Here is a 25,959-nt window from a genome sequence, read left to right as displayed (position 1 = left end):
CCAATTTCATGTGTCATCTTGTGTGTTTTTATCTTAGAAATGCCAATAGAGGCTGATCAACAGGAAGATGGAAAGAAGGAGTGCTACTACAATCTGAATGATGCTAATTTCTGTGACAATGTGCTTACATCCAATGTAACCAAGCAAGAATGCTGCTGTACCTTGGGTGCTGGTTGGGGTGATAACTGTGAAATCTTCCCGTGCCCTGTCGTTGGAACTGGTAAGAAGAGGCTTTGTATTTATTGTTAGCATTGTATTTATGTTAATAGAGTGTGCCTTGCCTTTAGAGAAGGCTTGCCAATTAAATCCCATATTCTGTAGTATTTAGTCGTGACTTACCATAGGAATCCTTCACAGAGGAAAGGGTGATAAGAATAATTCGTACCTGGTGTAAATCCATTGGCTTCTCTGCAGTTTCCCTAGGGATTGAAAAAGCCTGTTACTGAACAGTGTTAACTCCAACTGATTTTAAGCAAATATGAGTTCTCACAAAAGCTTTTTCCAGATGCTATGGTAACAGGTTAGATTTTTTTCCAGAAGCTGGAAAACGAAGGTAACCATTATAACATTTTTGAGGCTGCAGCTGTTCTTTGCAGTGCTGTTCCTACAGCACTACAGCTTACCAATACATATTATGACATTAGTTTTACATTTTGCAACTTACTGAACAATTCAGTTAATAATGTTCTCTGCAGGGCATTGTTTAACCTCTAAATATCTAAATATTAAATTAAACAAACAGAGCCATGTGATATGTGTCACAAATTTTGAAAACAGTACTTGAAACATAAACAGGGATGACTGCAATTCAGAATCCAGATGGAAAAAAAATCACATAAGAGTGAACATGCGTAAACTTTCTGAGATTAAATGCTAGAGATTACTTTTCACAGAAATGCATCATCACGTTTAATTCCTTTTTTAAGAAGACCTTAGAATTGGTTAAACTGAAATGAAATGCAGAATGAAAAAGGGGCCTCTCTGCTTGGATAGGTTGGTTTGATTCTGTATAGTCTCCAAGACACTTGAAATAATTTCTCTCTGTAATGCACACCATGTTCTCCTGTTGCAGTCAATTAGGGGTTTTCCTGTATGAGGACTGAAGAATGTGGATGGGGGTTTGTATCTCAGTTGGAGTATGCCTAGATTGCAGCTTTCAGCGTAGCTCATAGAGGCCCATGCTTGCTTTAATTAAGATAATTTGGCTACTGGTATTGTTATAACTGCAGTGCACCATGAAACCTAGTAAGGGCCACATTCTCCTGCCAAAGAGCAGGAGAAGTGAGTTTGCCTGGAGCTCTGTGATGCCGTGGGCAGCCTAGCCAGGTTTGTGAAAGCTAGCTCTGCAAACTGAGAGCAGGGGAAGGTCAGGCTGTGGCATTTAACATCCCCCCTTAAACTAAAGGTGTGTATGATTGCCTGATGCAAACAGGGCAGGTATCTCAAAGTACCCTGAAATACATGTAGCACTACATATGTGAATACTTTCTTCTTAACAACATAATTTTTTTGTTTTCTTTCTCTCCCAGCTGAATTTACTGATTTGTGTCCTGAAGGAAAAGGTTTTATTCCCTCTGGAGAGTCATCTTATGGGCTTCTTGCTCAGAATTACAAAGGTCAGTACTGACTTGTATAATTATTTTAATTATTTCAGAAGTTCTGGTAGTTGATTGACTAGAAATGTGAGCTAGGAATGTAAACATACTAATTAAAATTTTATTAGGTGATAAAAACAGTTTGTAGTATGAAACATTACTGAAAATCATCATTTTACTGGTTTTTAAGAATATCAATTACACAGTTTCTGCAATACTCTGGTTTAATTTCTACTAAGTGCTATATACTACGAGAATTGGTGCTGTGACCACAAACCACAAATACTCGTTTACATATGGAATACAATGCCAGCTTAAATTTGTAAATATTTGTATGCAGAGTTGGAAGAGAAGAGAGAGTTCTGTTGAACATTTGGCCTGCAAGGGAGAATGAATACAAACACTGAAGAGAAGTTCAGCAACAATATTTTCATTACAGAACTTCATGGAATATTTACTGGTGGTAGTCCAGTGGTAGTAAAGAAATTGGAGTGATAGAAGTTTGTGAATGTGGGTGAGAGGGAGCTGGCATCACAAAGAAGTAAAAGTGGGATCAGCAAAATTTCTTTTCAGGTTTGAGAAGTAGCCATCAATATTAATCATTTTTAAGACTTCACAGAGCTCATTTTAAGGTCTCTGAGAGTATTTTTGTTCAGGGATTGTTTAAGGGTGTTGTTTATCTTTACAGATCTAAGATATTCACAGTTGGAACTTGCTGTGCAGCATATCCAAATACACCTTAGATAAAATCTGTGTTGTTTTTGTGCTACCTCAGGGTTGATAGTATCTGTAGCTGCTATAAATACTGAAATGTGGAAATAATTTATCTGGAAATACCTTCCACAAATCCCTGCCATAATAAGACTTTTTACGTTTTCAGTAAATTTATGTTGTAAAACCTTAGGAATGGCACAAAGGACAAACTCTAAATAGATAAATAACTTTCACATTTACATAACTATTAATCTGCTCTTTTTGTAATGTGATCTTTCTCTGTTACACTAACTTAAATGTTACTGTTCCTTTTGTCCACAAGCTTCTGCTTGGAGGGGCAATTCCTGTTTTCTTATTTGAATTACCTGTCAGAAGTGAATAGCCTGCTAGCCTTCCTTGGCTTTGCTTCCAGGCTTTCCCATTTTTCTCCAGACACAAATCCATGTTTCACAAGAAGAAGACAGATGTGAACGTGACATTTCTTATTAATCTTCGCATTGTTCCTGCTGCTAAACAGTAAAAATAATTAATGTTTGTAGTCACTTAGTGGCTGGAAGAGTGGATGTAAAAGTAAATAGTTTTCTAGATCTTTCAGTTCTTCTGGAAAAAGGGAAGCATTTGAATGATTCACCTTTGAAATTACTGTACAGCTGGAAATGACAACTTTGGGATGAAATCTGTGCTGCCCCAGAATAAATGGGGAGTAAATATATAGATGACAGTGGATTAAAACAATTGGTATTGAGAGAAGAATGACCTACTTTAAGTTGTGCTTTTTATTGCCATTTTTACTACCAAGCTAGCTTTAACAGACTAGTCTAAGTAGGTCTAGCAAATGAAAAGTAGGTTGGAAAAAAGGAAGTGAATGGAATTCCAACAGTAACAAATACATAAATGCAAGACTGGGAAAAAATGTGTACAACTGTGAAAAGCTATATATGAGCTGGCATATATTATCCATGAAACCTCCATGAAAACATTTAGCCTCATTTGAAAGTGTGGTAGATTGTCAGCCATCTCTAGTTCTGTAGTGATGGCCAGCCTGTGTTCAGCCACAGACACAATAGGTCCTGTGTGGGGGAAGAGAAACAAAGCCACGAGCAGTGCAGAGAAGGAGTATTTTCTACCGTGCACAGCAGAGTCACCAAACGCTATGCACAGAGAAGAGCCGTCACAGAGTCCATCCATAAGCATAACTGCTTAGTTTGGTAACCAGATGGTGTGTCTAAGTTAGATCCATGGTGGGAATACCTTCAGTAAAGCAAATTATATAGGGAAATACAGGTCAAATTGTTCATCTGTTTTGCTTGGAGTTAAGAGCAATGTGATACCAAAGGAATGGAAGGGAAACTGGGGATTATTCCAGTCTCTGTGTGCCACGGGACTTAATTCTGACAAGGGGAAGTAACAGTCCACCAATTTTTCCTTTTCCATTCTGGCTACATAGCCTCTTCCCTACCACTTGTCTGAGGGTGTTTTTTTCTGTGGATATCTGTGCTCCTGGGATTTTCTGTTTAAACTGAAGTTTGCTTGAACAGAGAAGTGTATAGGATTTATTCCATCTTGCTTTTCTATGTGGCATGATAATAACAATGGTAACACAGCCTTTAATGTTTTCTCCCCAGATGCTGATGAATGCCAACTCTTTGGACAAGAAATCTGTAAAAACGGCTTCTGTTTGAATACGCAGCCAGGTTATGAGTGCTACTGCAAACAAGGCACATACTATGACCCTGTTAAGCTCCAGTGCTTTGGTAAGTTTATTTGAAGTGGTCTTGTCATTATAGTGGTATGCAGATGGGCAAAACAAGCAGACTCGTACAGCAGGAATCCCATCAGAATTGTGGCATTCCCAGTAAGGGGAGAAATACTGGGCCTCTGAAGTCCTGTAGCAGTTTTGTAAGATACATTGGGTCATTTCCCTTCCTTCTGCTTGGCTGAGCAGCAATTCTGGATGACATAGCTGTGGCATGTAGAGCAGGGTTTACTTTATTTGCCTCCTTTTTCAGCAAATTACTCTCAGGAGTTTGCATCTCCAGGACAGCCTTTTGTGCTCCTTTAAGTGCATAGTTGAGAGTTGGTGCCAGCCTTAATGCAGGCAGCACAAAGTGATCAGAGGGGGCTCCCTCCTTACATGCACACTGCTGCTTCACTCTGCCAAGGTACAATTTAGCCTTCTGTCCTTTGTATGTGGGATGAACAGTGAAAGCCTATATGTTGAAGCTCTCCTTTAATTTGGTAAGTGTTCTGGGTTTACTATATTAGATTAATGCAGACTTTTTTGTTTGTTTGTTTGTTTCAAGGACAGATATTTTCCACAAGGGGTTAATATGCAATGTAAATTACAGTTGAGGTAATTGATAAGCCTATTTTAGCCTGCACAACTTTATACTCCTTTGGTTCTGGTATTCAGCTGAAAATTACTCATGACCATGACCCTGGCTTTTGCTTTGTAAGCAGAGAACCATGTATAATGTACAGAATATCATAATGAAAGGAAGCAATTTTTGCAACTGCAATAAGAGAGCCTTTTACCTTGGAATTCTGTGATTATTCTTTACAAAGGGTGGGATTTTAGCTGATTAAATGTAATTTATCTGAAGTGGCCTGCTCTTCCCTTTGAGCTATATTTCAGCTTTTGCTTTCCAAGACAAACAAAGAAATATAACTTCCATGGCTAGGTAAGGTGATCCATTCTTCTGACAAGCTCATGAAGAATCACTAAGTGTATGCCCACCCCTAATGCCTGCTGGTATTGTCCTAAAGGGAGACAAATGTGGGAGGCAGTAGCAGCTATACTGGGTGCAGGGTATTCCTGGCACTGCAACCCCTCCAACAATCCTCCTTGACCTCCCTGGTGCTGCTCTGTACTAGCTCCCTAAGACTTGAGGATCACAGGTCAGCATCCTTCAGATGTCTGTCCTTCTCCGTGAGCACAGGCAGGATGTTTTTGCCAGCAATGGGTATTTGTGGTAATTTACAGAAGGCTTGCAGGGAAGTCTGCTCCTAATATAGGAAAATAGAAACATATATTAACACAATGCAAATACTTTGTGCTGGCTCTCCTTGATACATTTCCTTCCATTTTAAAGACACGGATGAATGTCAGGACCCAAACAGCTGTATTGATGGCCAATGCATTAACACAGAAGGATCTTACAACTGTTTCTGTACACACCCAATGGTTTTGGACGCAACAGAAAAGCGATGCATCAGACCAGCAGATTCGAGTGGTATGATCCATTATACATATTACTGAAGTGAGTACACCTCTACGAGGTGGTGCTGACATGGCTACAGACCCGAAGTCTAAGCTTAGACTGGGTCATCCTTGGATGAGCCTGCTCTTCTGGAGGATTTTGGAAGGCAATGCTTGGACCGTCGTCTGTTGATCCAGGAGGCATCGTGATGTAGAACTCCACAGTGCTCCACTTTGCCTATACAGACAGGACATTGCTGGAAGTATTGTGAGATTAGGCTCGGGCTGAGGAGTCTTCAGCCAGTTCACCAGCTCTGCGCCTGCCTTGTCCAGCCTTGTAGGTAATGAGGCACAGCCTGCTTGCTGTCTCAGTAAGGCTGGGGTTTGGCTGCAGGCTAAGTCTCGAGATGTAATTCTACCAAAGTATGACAGGAATGACAGGATATAGGAGGAAATAGCTAAAATTGTGTGTGTGTGCTTTCAGTTGATTAACACTGAAGGTACACTGAGCTCACAGTTTCGAGTCGTGGGCTTCAGCATCACTGTTGAAATAATGTTTTTGTGTGTTCTTTTAATTTCAGTAGAGACTGATTTCAGAAAAAAATGTTAGATATTACGAGATTCTTAGAAATGTGTCAGAAATCCAGAGCATCATTCAGACTGCACAGCTTTGTCTATGCCACTCGTGTCTTCAAAAGAATTGTTACAATGGGTTTGATTTAATGCTGGCACTGTATGGCCATAAATCCAGACCTCTGGTTCCTGCAACTTGTGGTGAATTTTCCTGACATGCTTCTGTAAAAGGAAATGGGAATACAGACTGAATGCCTGCTTTAGTCACTCCAAATTGTAAGGCTGGTATTTTGAGGAGTAATGTGGTCACCCTGTTGCCTGGAACTGTGAAAGAGCCACAGCATTTCTATTGTTCCAGCTGCAGTTAAAAAAACCAAGAGCAGGATTGTCCTTTGGGTTCATCTAGGATCTGAAAAGAATGCAAGAGCCCAAAGGGTCTTCTGTCATAAGACATTCAGGCTGACACAGCACTGATCATCTCAGCCAGCACAAAGCACTCAAGCCTTGTATCGCTGCTGGCAATGTCCCCCTCACGCAGAGGGGGAGAGGGCAGGCTGGTTCCTTTGCTGCCAGCAGAATTTGGAGTTGGTTGCAGAGACCCACTGCTGCTGCTTTTCACTGCGTGTTCTAAGGTCTTTGTAGAGTAGGTATCTAAGTTTTGACCACCTTCATGCTTTCAGAAATCAGTTTGAAACCTTGGGAGAGGTTTCAGTTCTGTGCTCACCCGTGCATAATGTAAAAATGCAGTAAATGGATATGCACAGACGAAACAGAACCTTGGTTTGTGACAACACTTACTTTTCACTCTGTATTGGAACAAAATCAAAACCTTGCAGATGTCTTCACAAAACAATTGTGCTGAGGTTTTTACATTCCAAGTGGGAAGATTAAGTTTACAGTTCCTCTCCTTCCGATCAGCAGTGATCAGAACTCGCTGGGACTGGGAATGGTTTCTTCTGAGATCTGTGTCAAAACTATTATGCCTCTGAAAAACTCCAGCCTTGACAAAAATACAGATTTTTGTGAATGTTCATAAGAATGTGACAGTAGTTCACAGCAGTGTTCTGTCTCTAACAATAGCTGTAAGTGAATGATTAGAGACCAGGAGGGTAGATAAACAATACTTCTCTTCACCCTCCCCAGCACTCTCTCAGCCTCCAGCTATTTTCAGCTCAGGGGATTTCCTGAGACTGATGTAGTTTGTCTGTTTAGTTAATGGGACTCTCTCTTCCAAGTATTTGTCCAGTCTCCCAGGGAGCCCATGTAAAAATTTTTGTTTGGCTCTGCCCTAGTTGTAAAAGTTCTTTCAGATGCCACTGACAACAGTATAAGAAAAACAAAATAACTTCTAAAGAACCATTGTGTGGATGGAGTTCCCCAAACATTCACCTCTTTCCCAGTGCTGTTTCTTGTCAAGCTCTGTTAACTTCCATGGAAGCTGAGCTGAATCCATGTTAAGTGTCCAGCAATGACTGTGATTTAGAAAGATTTGGGTTTTGGGTATCCAACACAACGTGCTTTTAAATTGGCCTAATGTGATAACTCAGAACCTTTTAAGATTTTTCCAAAGCTGAACATTCAAGGGATGAGCCCCCTCAGGCACTTAAAAAAGGTCATGACTTCTAAGCTTAAATTTGTATTCAGCAGTCTGTAAAGCTAAGCTATTTTTTCTAATCTAAATGTATAAAATTTATCATTGCACCAGTGTCTTATTTAAATAACAGTGCTCTGACGATGACCTAATCCTGTCTTCTCCATCAGAACAAACTGAAGAAGCTGAGGTCTACCAGGACCTTTGCTGGCAGCACCTAAGTGACGATTTTGTCTGCAGTCGACCACTGGTTGGAAAGCAGACCACGTACACGGAGTGCTGCTGCCTGTACGGGGAAGCCTGGGGCATGCAGTGCGCGCTGTGTCCGATGAAGGAGTCAGGTAAGGAAACACGCGTGTCGCTCCTCGGATCGAAACCTGAAACGCTTCATCACTCTAATCCCTTGCATTTGTACCTGCACCAATGACGCAAAAAAAAAAAACTAAAAAGCCCCTGGCCCCTCAAGTTAAGGGAATGGGTTACCAATAAGGACTGAAGAATTTCCAGGGAATATAATTTAGTGTTAAAAAGAAAGGTGGCTGGCGTTATTTTTAAAATACTATATTTTGTTAACGCTTTTGGAAATCAGATGCTCTTCCATGATATTTCAGGTAGAAGGTACCACTTGTGGTGACTATAAAAGCTGAATGGATACAGAGAGAAATGTCATTGACACACAAATTTATTTCTGGGGACTGGAGAAGGGGTCAGTGGAAGCAGTGTAGGTGTATGTCATGCTGTGCCTGAGATACATGAGCCCTGGTATACACAGTCTGATATGATACTAACTTCATCCCCCCATATAAACTGCTCCAAGGTCTAGTTTGGATGCAGCTTTCTTCTTATAAATGTGTCTTTCAGTGACATATCTTTCCATGTAGGAATACCATCCTGCACTGGTAAAGGATTTTACTGTGAACATTCCTGGATTTTTATTTGGGCCTGTGTTACTCTAATGGTAATGTTGTGGCTAAAGCAATACAAGTTTTGCTTGTGTAGCAAAAACCCAGGAATTAAAAAACTACAGAGAAGCTCAGTGAAGAACTAATGTGGTTGTTTCTGTCTGTTTGGGTTGTATGCTTTTATAATTTACTTGCAAGGTCCCTGAACCTGTTCTGAGATATCTTTACTTGTTTGAGTTTGCTTTGGAAATGCAGCAACTGCAAAAAAAGCATCTGATTTTGATGATGTTGGGTGGAGTAACTGCTGGCTGATGCTTACCCAGGAAGAGACTGAAGAAGAAAAACAGTGCATGACAGCAGCTTGATTTATAAGATATGGAAATCTCTGAAATGTCTTTGTCAGAACAAAGCTTGCATGAGGACATCAAATTATTATACCTGCTAGAATAACAAATGTAATGGAAAGAAGTGTAATAGTAAGACAAATACAGGGCAACAGCTAATAGCAAGAATAGTTGCTATGACCTGGAACTCCTCAAGTGGAAAGACTGAACAGATTAATGGATTTTTTCTTTGTACAAAGTTTATCACATGGTGAGAATGACCCATCTGTGTCATGCAAGCATGTAATCCTGAGAGAGCAAAGAAAAGCTATTCCTGTTAGATAGAGTTAAATTAGGTACAAGATTTACTTCTGGATATTTCTAGCTAGTTACATATAAAGCAGGATAAATCTGAAAAGAGAGGACCACCAACATGGTCAGGCAAAGAGAACCTGCCTCACAAGGGGGAAGATGAAAAATTGCAAACATAGCTAGAGAACAAAGGCAGCAAATTCTAAGACTCTCCTCTAGAGCACAATCATGGAGGATTCCCAGAAGCTTTTAATTTAAACAAAAATGCTGATATGAGGAAAAAAAATTGGAACTATTTCAGTCTGAAAATATTAGATGTATTTTGATCATTAGGAACACGGGATTCTGGAGCCTCAATCCTGTGCCAACAGTGGGGTGTAAATCCCCACTAGCTCTATGAAGAAAATTGAGAAATTTATTTTAAGAATTACATGGAGCTTCCCAATGTGTAACATCCTAAACATGAGTTGGATGATCCTTAATCAAAGCTGAAGAGCATTGTGTTGGATAATAAAATCTTTCTCCCTCCAGATACAAGATAACTTTTATGCAATGTTTCATTTTCATTGAGAAATATCTGCTTTAACTGGAACTGTGAGGCGTACTTTGATCCCAAATACTTTAAATTACCCTTATAGATTGGAACATAGTTAAAAATAAAAGCATATTGAATGTTTATGATGTCACAACAAACATACAAGCTCTCATTTCTCAGTGGAGATATGGTATGTGCTCATTTGTCCTCACACACATGTGCGCTCACCCACACAGAAACCTGGAAGCCTTTCTCTGTTCAGGAACGTTTACCAAGAAAAATTTAAAGCTGACTGAACTGAATAAATGATTCATTTGACATGTCTTCAGTCTGTAGCACTTAAAGTGATATCATTGGCTCAAGAGAGTGCTTTCACACCTCCAGGCCATCAGGTCACAGGTTCAAGTCCTGGCTGGGGAATCTGGAATTTCTCCATTTTTACATACTTAGGTATTGTGTTGGCTGCGTTTACTGCTGAAGGTGTTTGCCTATTTCCCCAGTTAGGGGCTTTCTGAAGATTTGTAACATATGTTAAAGAAGACCTGGCGATGTGAAAAGCATTATCACCACAAGACTTACACCATGGAATGGGTTGGATCCTAGTACAGATCTGTGGTTTCCTTTTACCTTGTTTATAATCCCGTTGTATTTGAAGATCTAGTCACCACCCTTAGAAAGAAGGAAATACAGGCCTACCACAGTCATACTTTTTGTCATACTTTTGCAAGTCCCTTCTAAAAATATTAATACTTTATTAAAAATAACCTCTAACTTTTGTAACCCAGCTTGTCTTTAAAGTGATTTCATTTTTCATGACAAGATTTAAATACCTTGTTCAGGTAGGATCCAGCATAGAACCAGTAGGAAGATAGAGCACTTTTGCAAGACTTCATCCATATTAAGCAAAAAGAAATACAGTCTTAAATCAGCCTGAAAACAGAAATTACATGGTTGCTACTGTTTCTAAAAACTACTAATCAGTGCTTAATTAAACAAACCCCACTGAAATGACTCCAAACATTCAGACTGAGACAAAAATAAGTAGCGTTTGTTGATACTGCAACAAATACTAACAGCAACATACTAACAACAGCAAGACTGATAAGTACTTTGATGACAACATTGAGGAACAAACTCAAAACATTAGTTCAAAGTCCTGATCAAAATACTGCCAACATGAGCTGTAGTGCTGTGGTTGAGTACATCTGACTCGTGCAAGCAAGGGATGTAAAGACATTGTTTTTAATTATATTATTATCTTATGATATCATCATGTTGCAGATAAAGACTTTCACAGATTTCATCCATTACCAAAATGTCAGCTACTGAGTGTATTCTCTCTGAGTTCACAGTGTCATTAGTCTGTATTTGCCAAAAGAACATTAATAACAGTTTAATAATTATTATTAAAAAACTTCTGTGTTACTTGAGGTTTTCTCATTGGCAATCTGTAGAAATTTACCAGTTGAGGGAAAAGAAAGAAAATTGTATACTTTTTGGTTTAGAAAACAACAACAAAACATGCTTTCTTCATTGCACCCACCCAAAAAAATACATGTTGGATGATGTGCCTTCGGAAGTTCTGCTTACTTGGTCAATTTACTGTTAGTGCTTAACAGCCCAACTCCCTCCATCCAGAGTCCTTGGTCTAGTAACTGGTAGCAGGACAGGCACCAGTAGGTTTAGCATCTGGGTCAAAGCCTCCATGCCAGAAAACAGAGCAACTGGCTCTGACTGAAAAAATCTGAAATCTAAAATAAAGCCATGTACACCTCAAGTTAAATTGAACTTGTCGGACCTGAACTATAAACATTCTGAGACTCCAGAAGCTCCTGTGAAACACTTAGGGGACTGGAATGGATTTTAGGCAAGGTATATGGTTACAGGAAATTTGAAGAGAGGAGATAGAACCAGCAGCTAGAAAATGTTGAGTAATGTGGTGTGCTGGGGTCAGCATTTAACTTACAGACAGCCTATTTTTGTATTCGCAAAGTAGTAGTAGTTCTGAGGCTATTGCAGTGCAGTATCACCTTTGCTTCTGTAACACTTTAAAATGCTGGTGAGGTGGTATTAGGAGCTCAATAGATGTGCCAAAGAGATGTCAGTCAGTTAAGGACAGTACTTTCTCTTCTGTAGCTGGCTGCCTGGAGAAGCTTTCATACAGAAAAACAGGGTGAGGTAGGTCTGGGACTCAGCAGCTTTAGCACATGTGTTAGTAACTATTGAGAGTGGGAGTACATTACTATATCTGTAACATGGACTTTTTTGTTGGTGTGAGTACTAAGATAATGTCATGAACACATTCTTAGGCAACTGCAAAAGGTACCAGCACTCAGTTTATCAGCCTATTTATTTGTGTATACTTAGAAATACTTTCTCTACTATTGAGTTTTAAATTCTATTACTTTGTGGGATTTTATGGAACCACTTTATGTTTAGAAGATCTGCAGAAAAGACAGTCAGTAGATGTTTCAGATGCTCTGTGGGATTAGAAGTCACACAAAGAACTGCTGTTCATATTGTATTTGAAGTTTCTCTTTATTCCCACCTTAGCATTTGCAAAGCCCATGTTAGGTGAACACTGTGAGTAGTGGGTAATTTCAATCACCTGGGGTGTTGTACAATGTAGGATTTCTCTTGGACAATTTCATATTGTGTTTTTTATACAGAAACCCACATCAGTGCTGGTCCTGCCAGTTTTTCCTTCCATCAGGAAAGATAAATCAGCACCCTGAACAATATATGCCCCTGAGCTGTTCTAGACATGTGCTTTACAATGAGATGCTGTCCTAGAAGTAGTTATGTCTTTCTTTGGATTAAAATGGACAATGAACAACTAATTCAGATGCAGACCCTCAGAGATGCCTAGATGGAGTTGAATTCTGCCCATTTCTGGCAGAACAGATTGTTTGGATTGCATTTTTGTTGCAAAGGAACTCTGAGTATCCTTTGTAAACAGTATGAGTTAGTTCTGGGCTGAGCTTCCATAATATGAGAACATAGTGTTCTTTTTAAGTTCTGGCTAATGTCACACTTGAAGATCTGGAAGTACAGGGTAAATCAATGTGTGTAAAGTGTGAGTTTTCATCTCTCCTCTTTTGGGATGGTTAAGATCAGCAGGGAGGCACTGGATTAATTTCTGTAGATCATTGCTCATCTTTCCATTTAGGATGGCATTGTGCCTCCTTCCTTTGTGGTAAGGACTCTGGTCAAATGGACTATATTCTCAGGGCTTAAAATACTGCACTGATTGGGCCTCAAATATTCAAATTCTTGTGTTCAGTATGTTCAGATTTTTGGCTGATTTAATTTCTGATGATGAAGCGTTTCAGTACTTTTTCTGAAGGTTAGGCAAGACATGCAGAGTAGCTTTGGCTACAGGTTCTTTCTCATGGAACCTCACATTCCAAGTGGATATGGAAATCAGCAAGGAGTCAGAAAGCCATGTGCAAAATTGCATCAGAAACAACCTTTTACTACAACTTTTAACTATCCACTTGGACCAAAAAGGAGTGGGAAGATCATTTTAGGAAACTCGAGCAGCAATAGCAGAGGAACAAAAGGTCACTACCAAGAAGTTTTGAGACAAGCAATTTGGTAATTATTTCAGTTTAGTGAGAGCTTCACATCCACTGTGAATCTTTTTCAGGGATTTCATTTAGAGTGTGTCCATGAGGGTATATGAACATCCTTCCTAACTAATGAAAAATAACCTTTGTGACTGATACCCTTACCTTTTTCTTAAATTGTGGGGTAGACATGAATGCTGTTCACTGCAAACCTTAACATCTATCCATGGGCAACATCAATGAATTTGAAGTTACCAAAATTGTCAAATAGCACAATCTAAATATAGTGCAGAAATACCTTTAGCTTTGGTTCAAATATGATGCAATCTCCTGAGACAGCATAAACTTAACCAATTTAGACTGATGTCCAGAACCTTTAGTTCTGGAACAAAGAACTGTTGCATTCTTAAATAATTTGAAGGATCTGGTTTAGTTTCTTAGTCTTTGCTTATTTTGTGTGTGTGATGGTGACAGTTCTGAAGAGCTGGAACAGAAATCAAGCTGTTTTTATGGGCAGGAGCTGGACTGGCTGTGGTGTAGTTGTTTCATGGTTGTGTCAGGAAAAACTTTTAATATAATATTTAGTTTTAAATATGTGAAATACAGAATAATGTTTCTAACATTAGGATTTTTAGGCCTCTGGGTACAAGTAAGGCTCACAAGGGCTTGCTCAGTTACAACTGGATATGCAAATTAGATGCACATTTGCACAGCTGCATTTTTGCTAACAAGCACCTAAAAGCCAGTCAGTCCATCCAATTTATATTGTGTTGTCTCTGTCAGCCAAGCTTTCATCAGCAATTACAGCTAACATCTGTGCCAGTACACTTGTGTGTCTAGATGTAATCCCATAACACTTGTTTAATATGCAATACATCTGACTTCAAAAATGTCCTTTTCATTTTTGGAAGCATACATCAGCTTCCTTTTATAACAGCCACCCTAAGTTATAGAACAAGCTGTCTCTATGCTTCATTTGCAAGTTATGAGAAAAGCTTAGAAACACATGGACCAGTGTAGACTAAACTATGTTAAAAACAAAGGTGGTTTTTTTTTCCCCCCTCTTGAACTGTAGTTGTATTGTCCCTGATCATAGCCAAGAGATGAGTGAGCAGTAAAAATAAACCCATATAGAAAAAGGTTTCTTCAATCATTGTGAATTATAGGATATTTTCTTTCAACTTTACTTGAAAGATTCTTTTCAAAATGAGCATTAATTTCTGTTGCAACTAAGATGTTTCTGTCATTCAGGAATAGGTACATGTTCTGTCTTGGTCTCTGCCCCCTTACCATCTTCTTGATCTCAGTCTCCTATTGTCATCTCCCTAGGGCAATGTCATCCTGTTCTCCCGTTTGAATACTTGCCTGCAAGTTTCTGTGCACCAGTCATGCTTCCACCCACAAATCTTACAGCACTCTGTTCATTTGGCTGCCTCCCCTGGAAAACTTTGACCAGCACACATCACAGTGACCCAAAATACATTATTTTTAATTTAAACTTTAGGAACATAGCATAGCAAGAGGAAAAGTTTAAAACAACAGAAAGTGTCACTGCTGTAACTTGTTCTGTCCTCCACAGGGGCACTCAGATGGTTCATTTCTGTCAGGGATCCAAGTCTCAAATCTACCTTATTTCAAAACAGCAGTTCTCATGACCTTTCAGTGGCCTCCCATATACCTCTCAGTCTTCGTACACTCCTCTCTGCCCACCCTTTTCTTCCCTGGAGGGAAAAAAAAAAGAGAAAGAAGAAGAAAAAGACAAGCTGAGAAAGGTGGAATAGATAACTTACCAGAATAGCTAACTTACCATTGTTATTGGTCCTGAATTTCTGCTGTTGGTTTCTTAGGTGAGTTGCTGTTGTTCCCCTTGGGTTTATTGTCCAAGCACCTAGTGACTGAATCAACACATTATAAAAGATAAGAGTTTTAGTCTACTCTACTTGGACAGCTAAACAGAACATACAGTATTAAGAGAGTATTATAGGTATAAGATCTAAAAATGCAGACATTCACAACTTGATTTTTGAGGGACCAGTGGGGCAGGAAACAAGTTTCTATTGTCAACATTCCTTAATTCTTCTTTAGATGTTAAACAACTTTGCATTGGCAGACATGCAATATAAAATAGTCTTGCACAACTGTCAAACTGTGCAACTATCATGTACATGAGTGCTTCAGTTCCATGGATTTTCAAACGTTCCAACTGCTTCCTTCAGAACTAAAGCCTTGTTTATACTGCCAGTATCACTAATGGCAAAATTAGCACTGAGTAATCTGGGAATCCAGTGTCTTATGTCCTGCTCAGTCCTTCCCATCAGATCACATTCATGTGGAAGAAGCAGTGATCCCTAAGAGCTGCTTGTCTTGTCCCTTTGCCTTTCACTGACTGTTTTTATGTGGTGGTTTCTTCCACACAAGCCAGATGAATTAGTATTTTGTGGTAGAACACAGATTTCCTTTGCCAAGAACATTTGTGGGCATCTGTGAAAAAGTGCTTTCACTATTCTGCATAGCTTTCCTGTGTGTACATATGAATGAAAGGGTCAATCTGAGATTATAACCTGTCCCCATACGTGGATGTTAATTCAGGATTAGATGTGGAGAAGAAAGAATGGGGTGTTTCTGGTCCTATGACAACTCCCAAAATTATGCTCATTATCACTGTATGTCAGTGGGAAGCTGTGCAGTTGGGATGTAAGTAACTTTTGCTGTATGTCCTTTATTTTGCAATGCTGGCTTTGTTTCCTGTGCCCTGGGATGTTGCTCTTGGGCAGTGTACTTTGTTCTCTGGGAGAGGAAAATGGTGTTTGAATATTATTACTTTGTATAAATACATTCTGGAGGACATACCTCAAAGGAAACCACTTTGCTCTTGCAGCAGAATGTGGTGGGATTTACAATGATTTGTAAGTTCTCTGGGGAGTTCATGCTGCAGACTTGGACTGGCAGCCATGGCAGCTCTGGGTGTGCACAGACAAGCTTTGCCTGTACTGCTCTGTCTTGTGCTCTCAAAGGGCCCAGTTGTTGACCACAGAATTCAAACAGACTTCTTGAACACTTTGGTTTTTTCAGTACAAAATAAAATCATTCAAGGTGGAGCAGATACTACCTGTAAAAATAAAATTAAAGTGCTGGACAGCAAGTAGGGCTGTGCTCTGTACTGTCTAGAGGCAGTCTGGATTTATCCAACTATTTGCTGTCTGGGACAGTTCTACACAGCATGAGGTTTCTGGCTCTGCATCCATCTGCAATTCTTGGATTTTGTATCTGCTTAGGGCTTTTTTCCCTCCCTCTCTTTTGGTGGTTTTTCTTTCCCGTCCTTTCTCTGCCTGATTCTCAGAACACCAGGCAGTCTTCACAGAACCAGATGCTGAATAGACTGTCACAGCAGTAAAGGAGCACCTGGGTTGCTGTATTTTAACAATATTTCTGTTTTCAAATAAATTGTATTGTGTGTCATTTAGTAAAGGGTACTAGAAACAGAGTTGACACCATTTTTGATTTATAAAAGTGTCAAACTCTGCATAAGCATTTCAAACATGGACTCTGACACCTAAAATGAAGAGTTGCTTTGGTCTCAGATTGTGTAGTCTAGCTTTTAGAAAGAGGCACAAAATCAGATGTAACTATTTCTCTTGTGTGTTTCCCCCTGCTCTTTGAGGTTCACAGCCAAGGAGACTTTGAACAGCACTCACACTTCTAAGCCTGTGGGTTGAAGATACAGTTTGTAGATAAGTTTGGGCTATTTTAGAAGTATTTTTCACTTGGATTTCTGCAGGTTGGTTGATAGTGCCAGAAATACTGGCTGTACCTGCCCCAATTTACTTCCTTTGAGGAGGCTTCTGCTAGCAGCCATAATGGTCTGGGATAGCCTTTCTTCCACAGAATGAGGACTATAAACAGAGATAGCCCTAGAGAGAAGTGCATTAGCAGTGGGATACAAAACATCCCTCAGTTCTTGCTTCCCATGCAGAGCAGAAGAACCTGACCTATAACTTTTTGTACAGTTACTGACTCAAATCTATCCCTGGTGTTATCCCTGTTTAGACTTAACAGTATATATTTGGCTCATTAACATTGTAATGACATCCTTCTTGAAGAGGGAATGCTTTCTGGTAATTTTCTTTTCTGCAAATTTATGGTGTTTCTAGGAAGATAAGTTTATTTCCAGAAAATATGAACCACAGCTCACTGGGACTAATGTAATGCAGCCTGTGTTACAAGTGTATTTGCTTTTATATCTTATTTTCTTTCTCCCCTCAGAGGATTACGCCCAGCTGTGCAACATTCCTCTTCCAGGATCTCGACGGCCATATGGACAAGATGCTTTAGTGGACTTTGAGGAGCACTACACTCCAGAAACCAATCCATACTTTGTTGAAGACCGTAAGCAAGATTCTCTGTTACATAAAAGACTTGAAATGAGATTTTTACTTCAGGCTTTTTTCCCTGTAGACAGTTTCATTCTTCTCTTTGCTTCTGAGTAGTGTGGCCTATTTATGCTTTAGTTATTCCTATGACACAAGCTTCCAGTCAGGTGTTCCAGTTCAAGAGCCAGGTTTGTATGAGAGTCCAGTTGGGCTCAGAGTACAATTAATTTTTAATCTAGTGAAACATTTTGGGCCAACTGTACTAAATTTGTGTTTACCAACAGCTTTACAGGTCAAGGTCAAACGGCTTTCCAATTTTCCTTCTCACAAATTGATTTTCCTTTGGAGCATGGGATAGATTTCTCCAGAGTGTGTTTAATTTAAAAGAAAAAAAAAGCCCTCTTCATCTTTCCATGATTTCCCAGCAGAACTTGTATGGGTGAAATGAGAGCATGCAAGTCATTCTTGCTCAACAGAGAAAATGTACAGCACAGTGTGATCAGAGAACACACATATGTATGGACTTCAGGCTGGATGCTATGGCCTGCCAAGCAGGGTGTGAGGGATTGCACACAGCATTTTGCTTGTACTTGAGGAATATCAGGGCTCTTCATGTTGGGTCGGGCCCAGCTCACTGTTAAAATTTGCAGGAGAGAAATGCTTACAGATTTCAGCATTTTCCTCAAAACCAGGCACCCTGTGCAGGTCCAAAATATTTTATCACAGTTTTAGAGAAGAAAAGTGGAGGTATCGGAAGGAGCTGGTAACTTCTCGTGCTTTAGGTATCTATGGCCTGCAAGTTGCTGTGATGTTCACAGTCCCCAGTCAGCATTACTGAGTATTGATGTGTAGCTGAAATGTCACACAGCTGAAAACTACTCATTACACAACAAAAAACCCAGAACAATGACCGGGTAAGCAATGTTAACATACTGTTAATCTGGAAAGAAGCATTTCACGAGGTATAAATAAGGTGTATAATATAGTGGTAAATAAATACAATAAATTGTGGAAAGTTTTGTATCCACAGCTGAGACCACTTCATAGAATGGCTTCAGTGGGAAGGGACCTTAAAGATCATCTAGTTCCGACCTCTTAGGGACAGAGGCTTAAGAGCTGATGGCTCTTGGCCCATCCTATCACTGAATCAGATGGGGCATCCTGTTTAGGGCATCAGAGACTTCAAGATTACAATCCTGCTGCAGGCTGTGTGAGGAATACAGCATTACATCCCATCCCATGGCAGGGCCATGTACTTCAGTGTAATATTTGTCATTGTGCAATCAGTTTCTGCAGAAGCAAATACATACCTCAGAATTACAATACAGGTCCCATTGAGCTGTTTTGAACTAGAGTATATTTTGTGGAGTAGAACTTGCTCTGAGTTATATATATTTTAGTTTTAGCTACTTAAAATTACAACATACGGTATTTATGACAGGGAAAGGGGGAGTAAAAACATGTGTGTGTACATATGTTTATGCACGTGCGTATATATGTCTATATATATGCTATATGTCTAATAAATTATGTATTTCTTTTGTTTAAAAAATACCTGTGTGGTTGGGGGGACACCTTTCCCTTTCTTGGCACTGTTTTCTAAATTAGAAGAGGTCTTCACTTTAAAGGTCTGTCCTGAGACTTCTGCAAGCTCTGTCAGAGGACCCCAGCAAGTAATGAAACTTGGTTATCTACATCATGACAGTTCTCAGTATTCTCAATACTGCACTGAGAAGTGATTTACAAGGCTCATGAAAAAGACTGCAATGTTTCCCATTTAATGTACACTTGTATACATCCTGTGTATTATATATGTTCTTGAGATGTGACATCTGTCAGTAAGTACTTAATTCACATTACATGTTCAGTGTGTTCAGAATCTACTCAGCGTATTGCTGACCAGCCTGATCCTTATTAAGAAGCCCACCATGCTAGAAAATCCAGGATAGGAGCAATGTTTGTAGTTAAAGAGAGAGGGGAGTAGAAATGGCAGTATGGAAGTTAAATGGAGGAAGATGTGGAAAGGGCAGAGTAGGAAAGGCAAAGCAAGTGAGTAGAAAAGAGGGCCTCAAGGACCAAGACAGGATGGAGTAAATAAGAAACACAAGAGGAAAAAACATAAGGAGGGGACAAATTCATATTCCTAGATAGCTTAGCAAATATATGTATCACAGCTGTTGCAATATGAATCAGTAAATAGTTTTTCAATAAGTTGCTGGTTTGTTGGTGGAGCCACTACCTGTTACGGGACAGATGGGGAAATGTATCCTAGTCTATTCCACTTCAGCTCCAATTTCTCCTCTATATATTCATAGTTCTATTAAACTTATGACTCAAACATTCTCAGTTTTTTCCACAGAAGTCTGTTTGATGTGATGGGCTGCCATCTGCAGTCCTGTTACATTACTGCTCCATGAGCAGAAAGGTAGTGAAAAAAAACTAAGGACTTACAGGAACAGTTCGGTCCTAGAGACAATCTCTGAACATGTAAAAATGTAAAGTAATTTTGTAAGTATAAATCCTTCCTTATATTTAAAAGTGTAACTGTCACAAAAGCCCTAAAGCAGGAAGCACAAAAAGTATTATGCAAACCACTGAATACAAAGACAACTCTTTGTATAAGAGGTGAAAAAAAAAAAAAAAGCTCTTTGAGCTTTGACTGTTCACCATCTAGAATTATGACAAGGAGGAATTGGTAGATTATAGGTATTTGTACTGGCACCAGTCACTGAAGCACAAGCCAAAGGGCTGTTAACAAAAAACCACAACAGGAAAGCAGTCTCTGATTTCTTCTTATTTTCCTTATGGCAGCTGGGATTGATATTTTTTTAATATGTTTTCTTCTGGATAAATTATAATGCATCTCTAACCCCTCTACACACACACACACACCTTATTTTTCTACAATCCTGCTTTAAGAAACTTTTATCCCAAATTGCATGACCACTTGTTTTCTTAAAGGCTGATTCACATAACAATTAAAATAAAAGGTGCTATTTAGAAAACACTGACTTACCCTTTAAAAAGTAAACAATGAAATTATGAATTTTCCATTCTACAAAAAAGATCACAGATTTTTAACACAAAATAAAACTTAAGAGTTAACCGAGTTATTTCGTTTCCATCTTGAAGTGTATCACGGCACTTTTCTGGTACATTTAAAACTCCAGATGGTGCAGCTCTGCTAAAGCTGACCTATTTTCTGCAAAGTCAAGTCACATTCCAGTAAACTTCTGAGAGAATTTCAGACTCTCACTATATATTGGGGATACTAATTCAGTAGCTTTGTAACCTACTTGTTTGCCATTCGCTCTCCTCCCAGGTTTCCTGAACAGCTTTGAGGAGCTACAAGCGGAGGAATGTGGTATTCTGAATGGATGTGAAAATGGACGATGTGTAAGAGTCCAGGAAGGCTACACCTGTGACTGCTTTGATGGTTATCACCTGGACATGGCCAAAATGACTTGTGTTGGTGAGGATAGCATATCACCTTTATATCACCTGTTATCTCCTGGTACAGAGTCACTTAACCTTGGGAGGCCTCGAACAAAGGGGTTAGGGATGATCACCTGAATTGTATTAAAGATCCAAGCTTTGCTTTATTTACTGAAAAATGTATTTACTACTATTTTTGTTGTTGCAAAAATATCTTGGCGTTCCTCAGTGCATCTTGGTCATTACAGCTATGTTCAGTTAAGAGAGTAGAAGTGAACAGACACACATTTGTGGAATGAAGCATAAACTTATACCAAGACTTTAATGTACAGACCAAATGTCTTTCAAAGGCTTTAGTAAGCTAGGAGGATGGAACTGGACCCAGAGCAGAAGAGTGATTTTAGGAGTGGATTTTTAGAGTGGGTTCAGAGTGATTGCCTAAATATGCAGATAACCAGTTGGTGAAGCTTGGCCTCTGATTTTTCACAGGTTTCAACATTCAACAGACTCAGCCATTTCTCTCACTCTCAAACTAGTAAATCTGCACATTTACTAACCAAGACATCTCTATTTTCAATTAAAACAACTAAACATGGGAACAGCAAATGTCAGTGAGAAGATGAAGCAGAACAACCACCCCTCAGTGTAAAAGCCTAGTACAGATAGCCTGATTATTTCAGTGTAAGGTCTGCACTAACCTTGTTTAGCATTATGCTTCATAACACCCAGCTGAAATCTCCCAGCTCTGATGAGAAGCTGCCTGTGTGCTTTGTAATCTTCAGGACTTTATGGCAAGTTGGCCTCCTTAGTAAGAAAATATGCAGCTGCTGTGTATGTCAGGCCAAAGCTGTGTGATGTTGAGTGCAGGTTGTTTACCCTTCACAACTATTCAGTTGACACCACCAGCAGCTCCTAAAATATTTAGTTGGTAAAGTACAGATGTCATGCTAAGAACTTTGAGCTTCTTTCTTAAAAGTCACTTTTCAGTCATCAGATAAACACCTGTAAGTGGTTACTTAATTTTGTTGTGCAGCTAGGCTGAATTTGGACTTGGTAATCTAACAGTTTAAAGTTCTTCAATACCCTACTGATTTCCTATGATAACTTCCACCTCTTCCCAATTCATCTTTTAGAGCTTTTTACCCAGCCTAATTCCACCCAATTGGATCTGAAAATAAAGTTCCCAGGGCATTTGTGCAGATTGTTCTAGTCCTAACAATGCTGGAACTAAATGAGTATTAACTGCACACCAGACTTGAGTACATGTCTTTTGATGTCTCCTTTTTGCAGATGTGAATGAGTGCAACGAGCTGAACAACAGGATGTCCCTCTGCAAGAATGCCAAATGCATTAACACGGAAGGGTCGTACAAGTGTTTGTGTCTCCCTGGGTACGTGCCTTCAGACAAGCCAAATTACTGCACACCACTGAACTCAGAACCAGAGAGTGAACTGGAGTAGAGGAAAATCTCCATATCCTAAGCCCATATACTCTGCACTGTATAAAGAAAAGGAAGAAAAGTATTTAACTTGAGAAGAGAAGGCACCAGACTAGCAAACAAAAGGGGAGAAAAGGGTTAAAATGTGTCAAAGGTGAGACATGATGGGTTGTTTGTTTATCAGCTTCACTGAAGTGACAGACCAAATGAACACATTGCTCTGTATGAAAGAAACAACTGTGTTCATTAAAAAAAAAACTTGGAAAATAATCAAAAACAGTGCTGTTATTTTAAACAGAAGAGCTTTGTTTTTTGTTTTGGGTTTTTTTTTACTATTGCTTGATTAATTTGGCATTTAAATAGTGATGGAAATATTTTATATTACTATGTCATTTTTTTGATTGTTCATTTCCTTGCCTACTGTTTCTTTTCAGACCTTTTTTTCTGATCAGTACGAATTCTATGATACAGATACTCTTAGTCCATTTTATGAGAACTGTTACACAGGGTGATGCTCCTCCTTCCCTGGAACATTGGTCAGTGACTTTTTTTAATTTGCTAGTTGTCTGCCCTGTGGAGCAGGCACCATTTGTTTTCAAATGTTTATATACCTTGGTGAAAAGTCCTTATATTCATTTTGTATCCTGTATGGTTGTTACTGCACTTAAAGTCTTTAGAACCTTTCTGCCAAGTTCAAAGCTGCTAGTGGACAACATTGGATTCCTTTTGTACATTAAACCAAAAGAATTTAGCTCACATCTCTATTGTAATGTGTAAATTGAACACAAGAGAGATCTTGTATGATTACCCTAACATATTAAAGCTGTATATTAAAACTCAATAAAATCACCTTTTTTTAGAAAAAAAGTGCTGTTTACTAATTTTGTCTTCTTTCCTTCCCTCCCCCCCACCCCCACCTTTTTTTTGGTGTTTGTTTTACAAGAATCAGCCCTCAGGTGTTTACAGTACTAGATTTAATTTACATTACAATGGTCTTAGGGAGTTGTCTGGCTGGTTTTTCCATCTCATGATGTTTTAATAAGACCAGAATCTGAATTAGTTAATGCATGAAGTTAGGCTTCCAGGGGGAAGATTTCAAACACAGACCTACAGAAATTGTTTGACTTGGAAGCTGATTCACGTGGAATTTTTTTTCTTTCCTGGTTTTTAGGCATGTTTCCCACTAAATCTGCAAATAACACTCTACAGTATGATGTCCTGGTTTTCAGAAATGCTGAGGAGAAGGGGGAGAATTTCCTTTTCTTGATGAACTGTACCTTCCCATCATCTCTTATTTTTCAGTGGAATGAGAGAAAGGGATTAGGAGACTGACAGATGTTTCACTTTGACCTTGTCCAGAGTGAAAGAGTTTCTTTCAGAAATCCTGAAACAAGTCCTTTTCCTATTTTTCAAATGAAATGTTTAGCTGTGTCTTTTAGACCTGCCCTGCATTTAAATGAAAATGATAATTTGAGATTTTTTAAAGTGAGTCAAATTCAGTCCAGTTATCCAAAAATAAGGTTATTATTTCTCATTTCACAAAAAAAAAAAAACAAAAACACAACAAAAAAAAAAAAACAACCAAACTTGTTTTGATTCTGAATAAAATTTATTTTCAAATATTCAGGTCAGCCACTGAACCAAAATTATCATAAGTTGTATCCTTTTCAGTTCTGCACGCTACAGTAGATCTTACTGAAGTCCATGTGACTAAATGTGCAGTAGCATCTGTTCTTCCTAGGACCCTTCTCTGTCTGCTGGAACCTGCCACTAGGACTAGTGGGGATACTGTTAAAATGCAATAAAACATTCTCAGTAAAACTCTTAGGGAAGAGATTCTTTGTGACGTGGCCATCTCCCCTGACTTTTCTAGAATTAGGCAGGAGAGGGTGGAGGAAAACTTCACTTTTCTAGTCAAAAAGAGGTGGATTACAAACACTGGAGCTGGTCTATAATTACACACAGAAAAATAATTCTTGCTTACCTGCTGTGGGGAAGGAAGTGGCGGAAGGAAGGAAGTGGTGGGAGGGAGGAAGGAAAGGAAAGGAAAGGAAAGGAAAGGAAAGGAAAGGAAAGGAAAGGAAAGGAAAGGAAAGGAAAGGAAAGGAAAGGAAAGGAAAGGAAAGGAAAGGAAAGGAAAGGAAAGGAAAGGAAAGGAAAGGAAAGGAAAGGAAAGGAAAGGAAAGGAAAGGAAAGGAAAGGAAGGGAAGGGAAGGGAAGGGAAGGGAAGGGAAGGGAAGGGAAGGGAAGGGAAGGGAAGGGAAGGGAAGGGAAGGGAAGGGAAGGGAAGGGAAGGGAAGGGAAGGGAAGGAAGGGAAGGGAAGGGAAGGGAAGGGAAGGGAAGGGAAGGGAAGGAAAGGAAAGGAAAGGAAAGGAAAGGAAAGGAAAGGAAAGGAAAGGAAAGGAAAGGAAAGGAAAGGAAAGGAAAGGAAAGGAAAGGAAAGGAAAGGAAAGGAAAGGAAAGGAAAGGCTAGTCTTATTAGTGAATGCTGTAACTAAAGAGCTCTAAGTTGTCCTGCTTGGGGTTAATCCTACTGTCTTAATAAAGAGCAAGGTCACAGTTACAGCTTTTCACTGTGCTTGGGATGTCCTGGGCTGCTTTCAGGCACCATGAAAATTCATAGAATGGACATTGCTCTCCTGACTCCCACCTCCTCCTGCTTCATCAACTAGCTGTGTTAATGTCTGTAAGACAGCCAAGCCACCACTGCAGCTCTCACCCAGCCTCAGATTTTCAGCATCCCAGTACTCCATCAATCCATATGCAGGTGGCACCCATTTGCAGCTGAGTGCTAGGACAGGCCAACAGATGCAGATGCATTGGCAGAACTGCTGCCAAACTCAGTGTTGTCCATGCTCTCAGCAAGGAGGATTAGTTGGGTCATTTGTGTCTAGCTGTTCATCAAAGTTCACAGACCTCAGATTGTGCAGACCTTTTGCTCTAATTTGCCTTATAGACATGGTTGAAGTTGGTCACAGCATTGAGAATACCAGTAGATTCAGAGTGATGGTTTATGCTGGCTCTGGTACCATAGAAAACAATTCCCTCAGCAAACCTAAACCATCTCTTGGCCTATCGGTTTCTGTTGGCAGCAATTCACAAAAAACTTTGGTGTTTTCACAAAAATGTTGGTGTGTCCAGCCATTGTCCATCTCCCCTACCTGATTCAAGAGGGCAGCAGTTGACTCAAGTCCTGAATGAATAAATTCAATAGCCCTGTCCTCATTACAGCCACACACTTCTATCAACCACAGACGCTGTATAAGCAGGCAGCAGACTTTGTGCATGCTTGTGCCTTTCCTTTTCACCTCTTTGTACCTCTAATATGCCTTAAAACACATGCAGGGAGCCAAAAGCAGACCAAGCAGTCTAAATCGCACTTAGATCCCAGTGCTTAGTATT

At 39.5% G+C, this 25,959-nt stretch overlaps 1 protein-coding gene across 3 annotated transcripts in view; it reads left to right on the top strand.

Annotated features, from left to right (window-relative positions):
- LTBP1 (latent transforming growth factor beta binding protein 1) overlaps window positions 1–23,421 on the top strand; it is a 184,877-nt gene extending 161,456 nt beyond the window's left edge. For all 3 annotated transcript variants that reach the window (XM_058836171.1, XM_058836173.1, XM_058836172.1), the window contains 8 exons: window positions 38–220; window positions 1,530–1,616; window positions 3,935–4,063; window positions 5,402–5,542; window positions 7,843–8,013; window positions 17,577–17,699; window positions 21,006–21,155; window positions 22,409–23,421. In XM_058836171.1, the coding sequence (XP_058692154.1) occupies window positions 38–220; window positions 1,530–1,616; window positions 3,935–4,063; window positions 5,402–5,542; window positions 7,843–8,013; window positions 17,577–17,699; window positions 21,006–21,155; window positions 22,409–22,578 (1,154 nt within the window). In that variant the 3' untranslated portion in view covers window positions 22,579–23,421. The remainder of the gene's footprint in view (window positions 1–37; window positions 221–1,529; window positions 1,617–3,934; window positions 4,064–5,401; window positions 5,543–7,842; window positions 8,014–17,576; window positions 17,700–21,005; window positions 21,156–22,408) is intronic.
- The last annotated feature ends 2,538 nt before the right edge of the window (window positions 23,422–25,959 follow it).

This window comes from Poecile atricapillus, chromosome 3 (genome assembly GCF_030490865.1).
Source record: "Poecile atricapillus isolate bPoeAtr1 chromosome 3, bPoeAtr1.hap1, whole genome shotgun sequence".
NCBI lineage: Eukaryota > Metazoa > Chordata > Aves > Passeriformes > Paridae > Poecile > Poecile atricapillus.
This window is presented reverse-complemented; position numbering and strand designations above follow the sequence as displayed.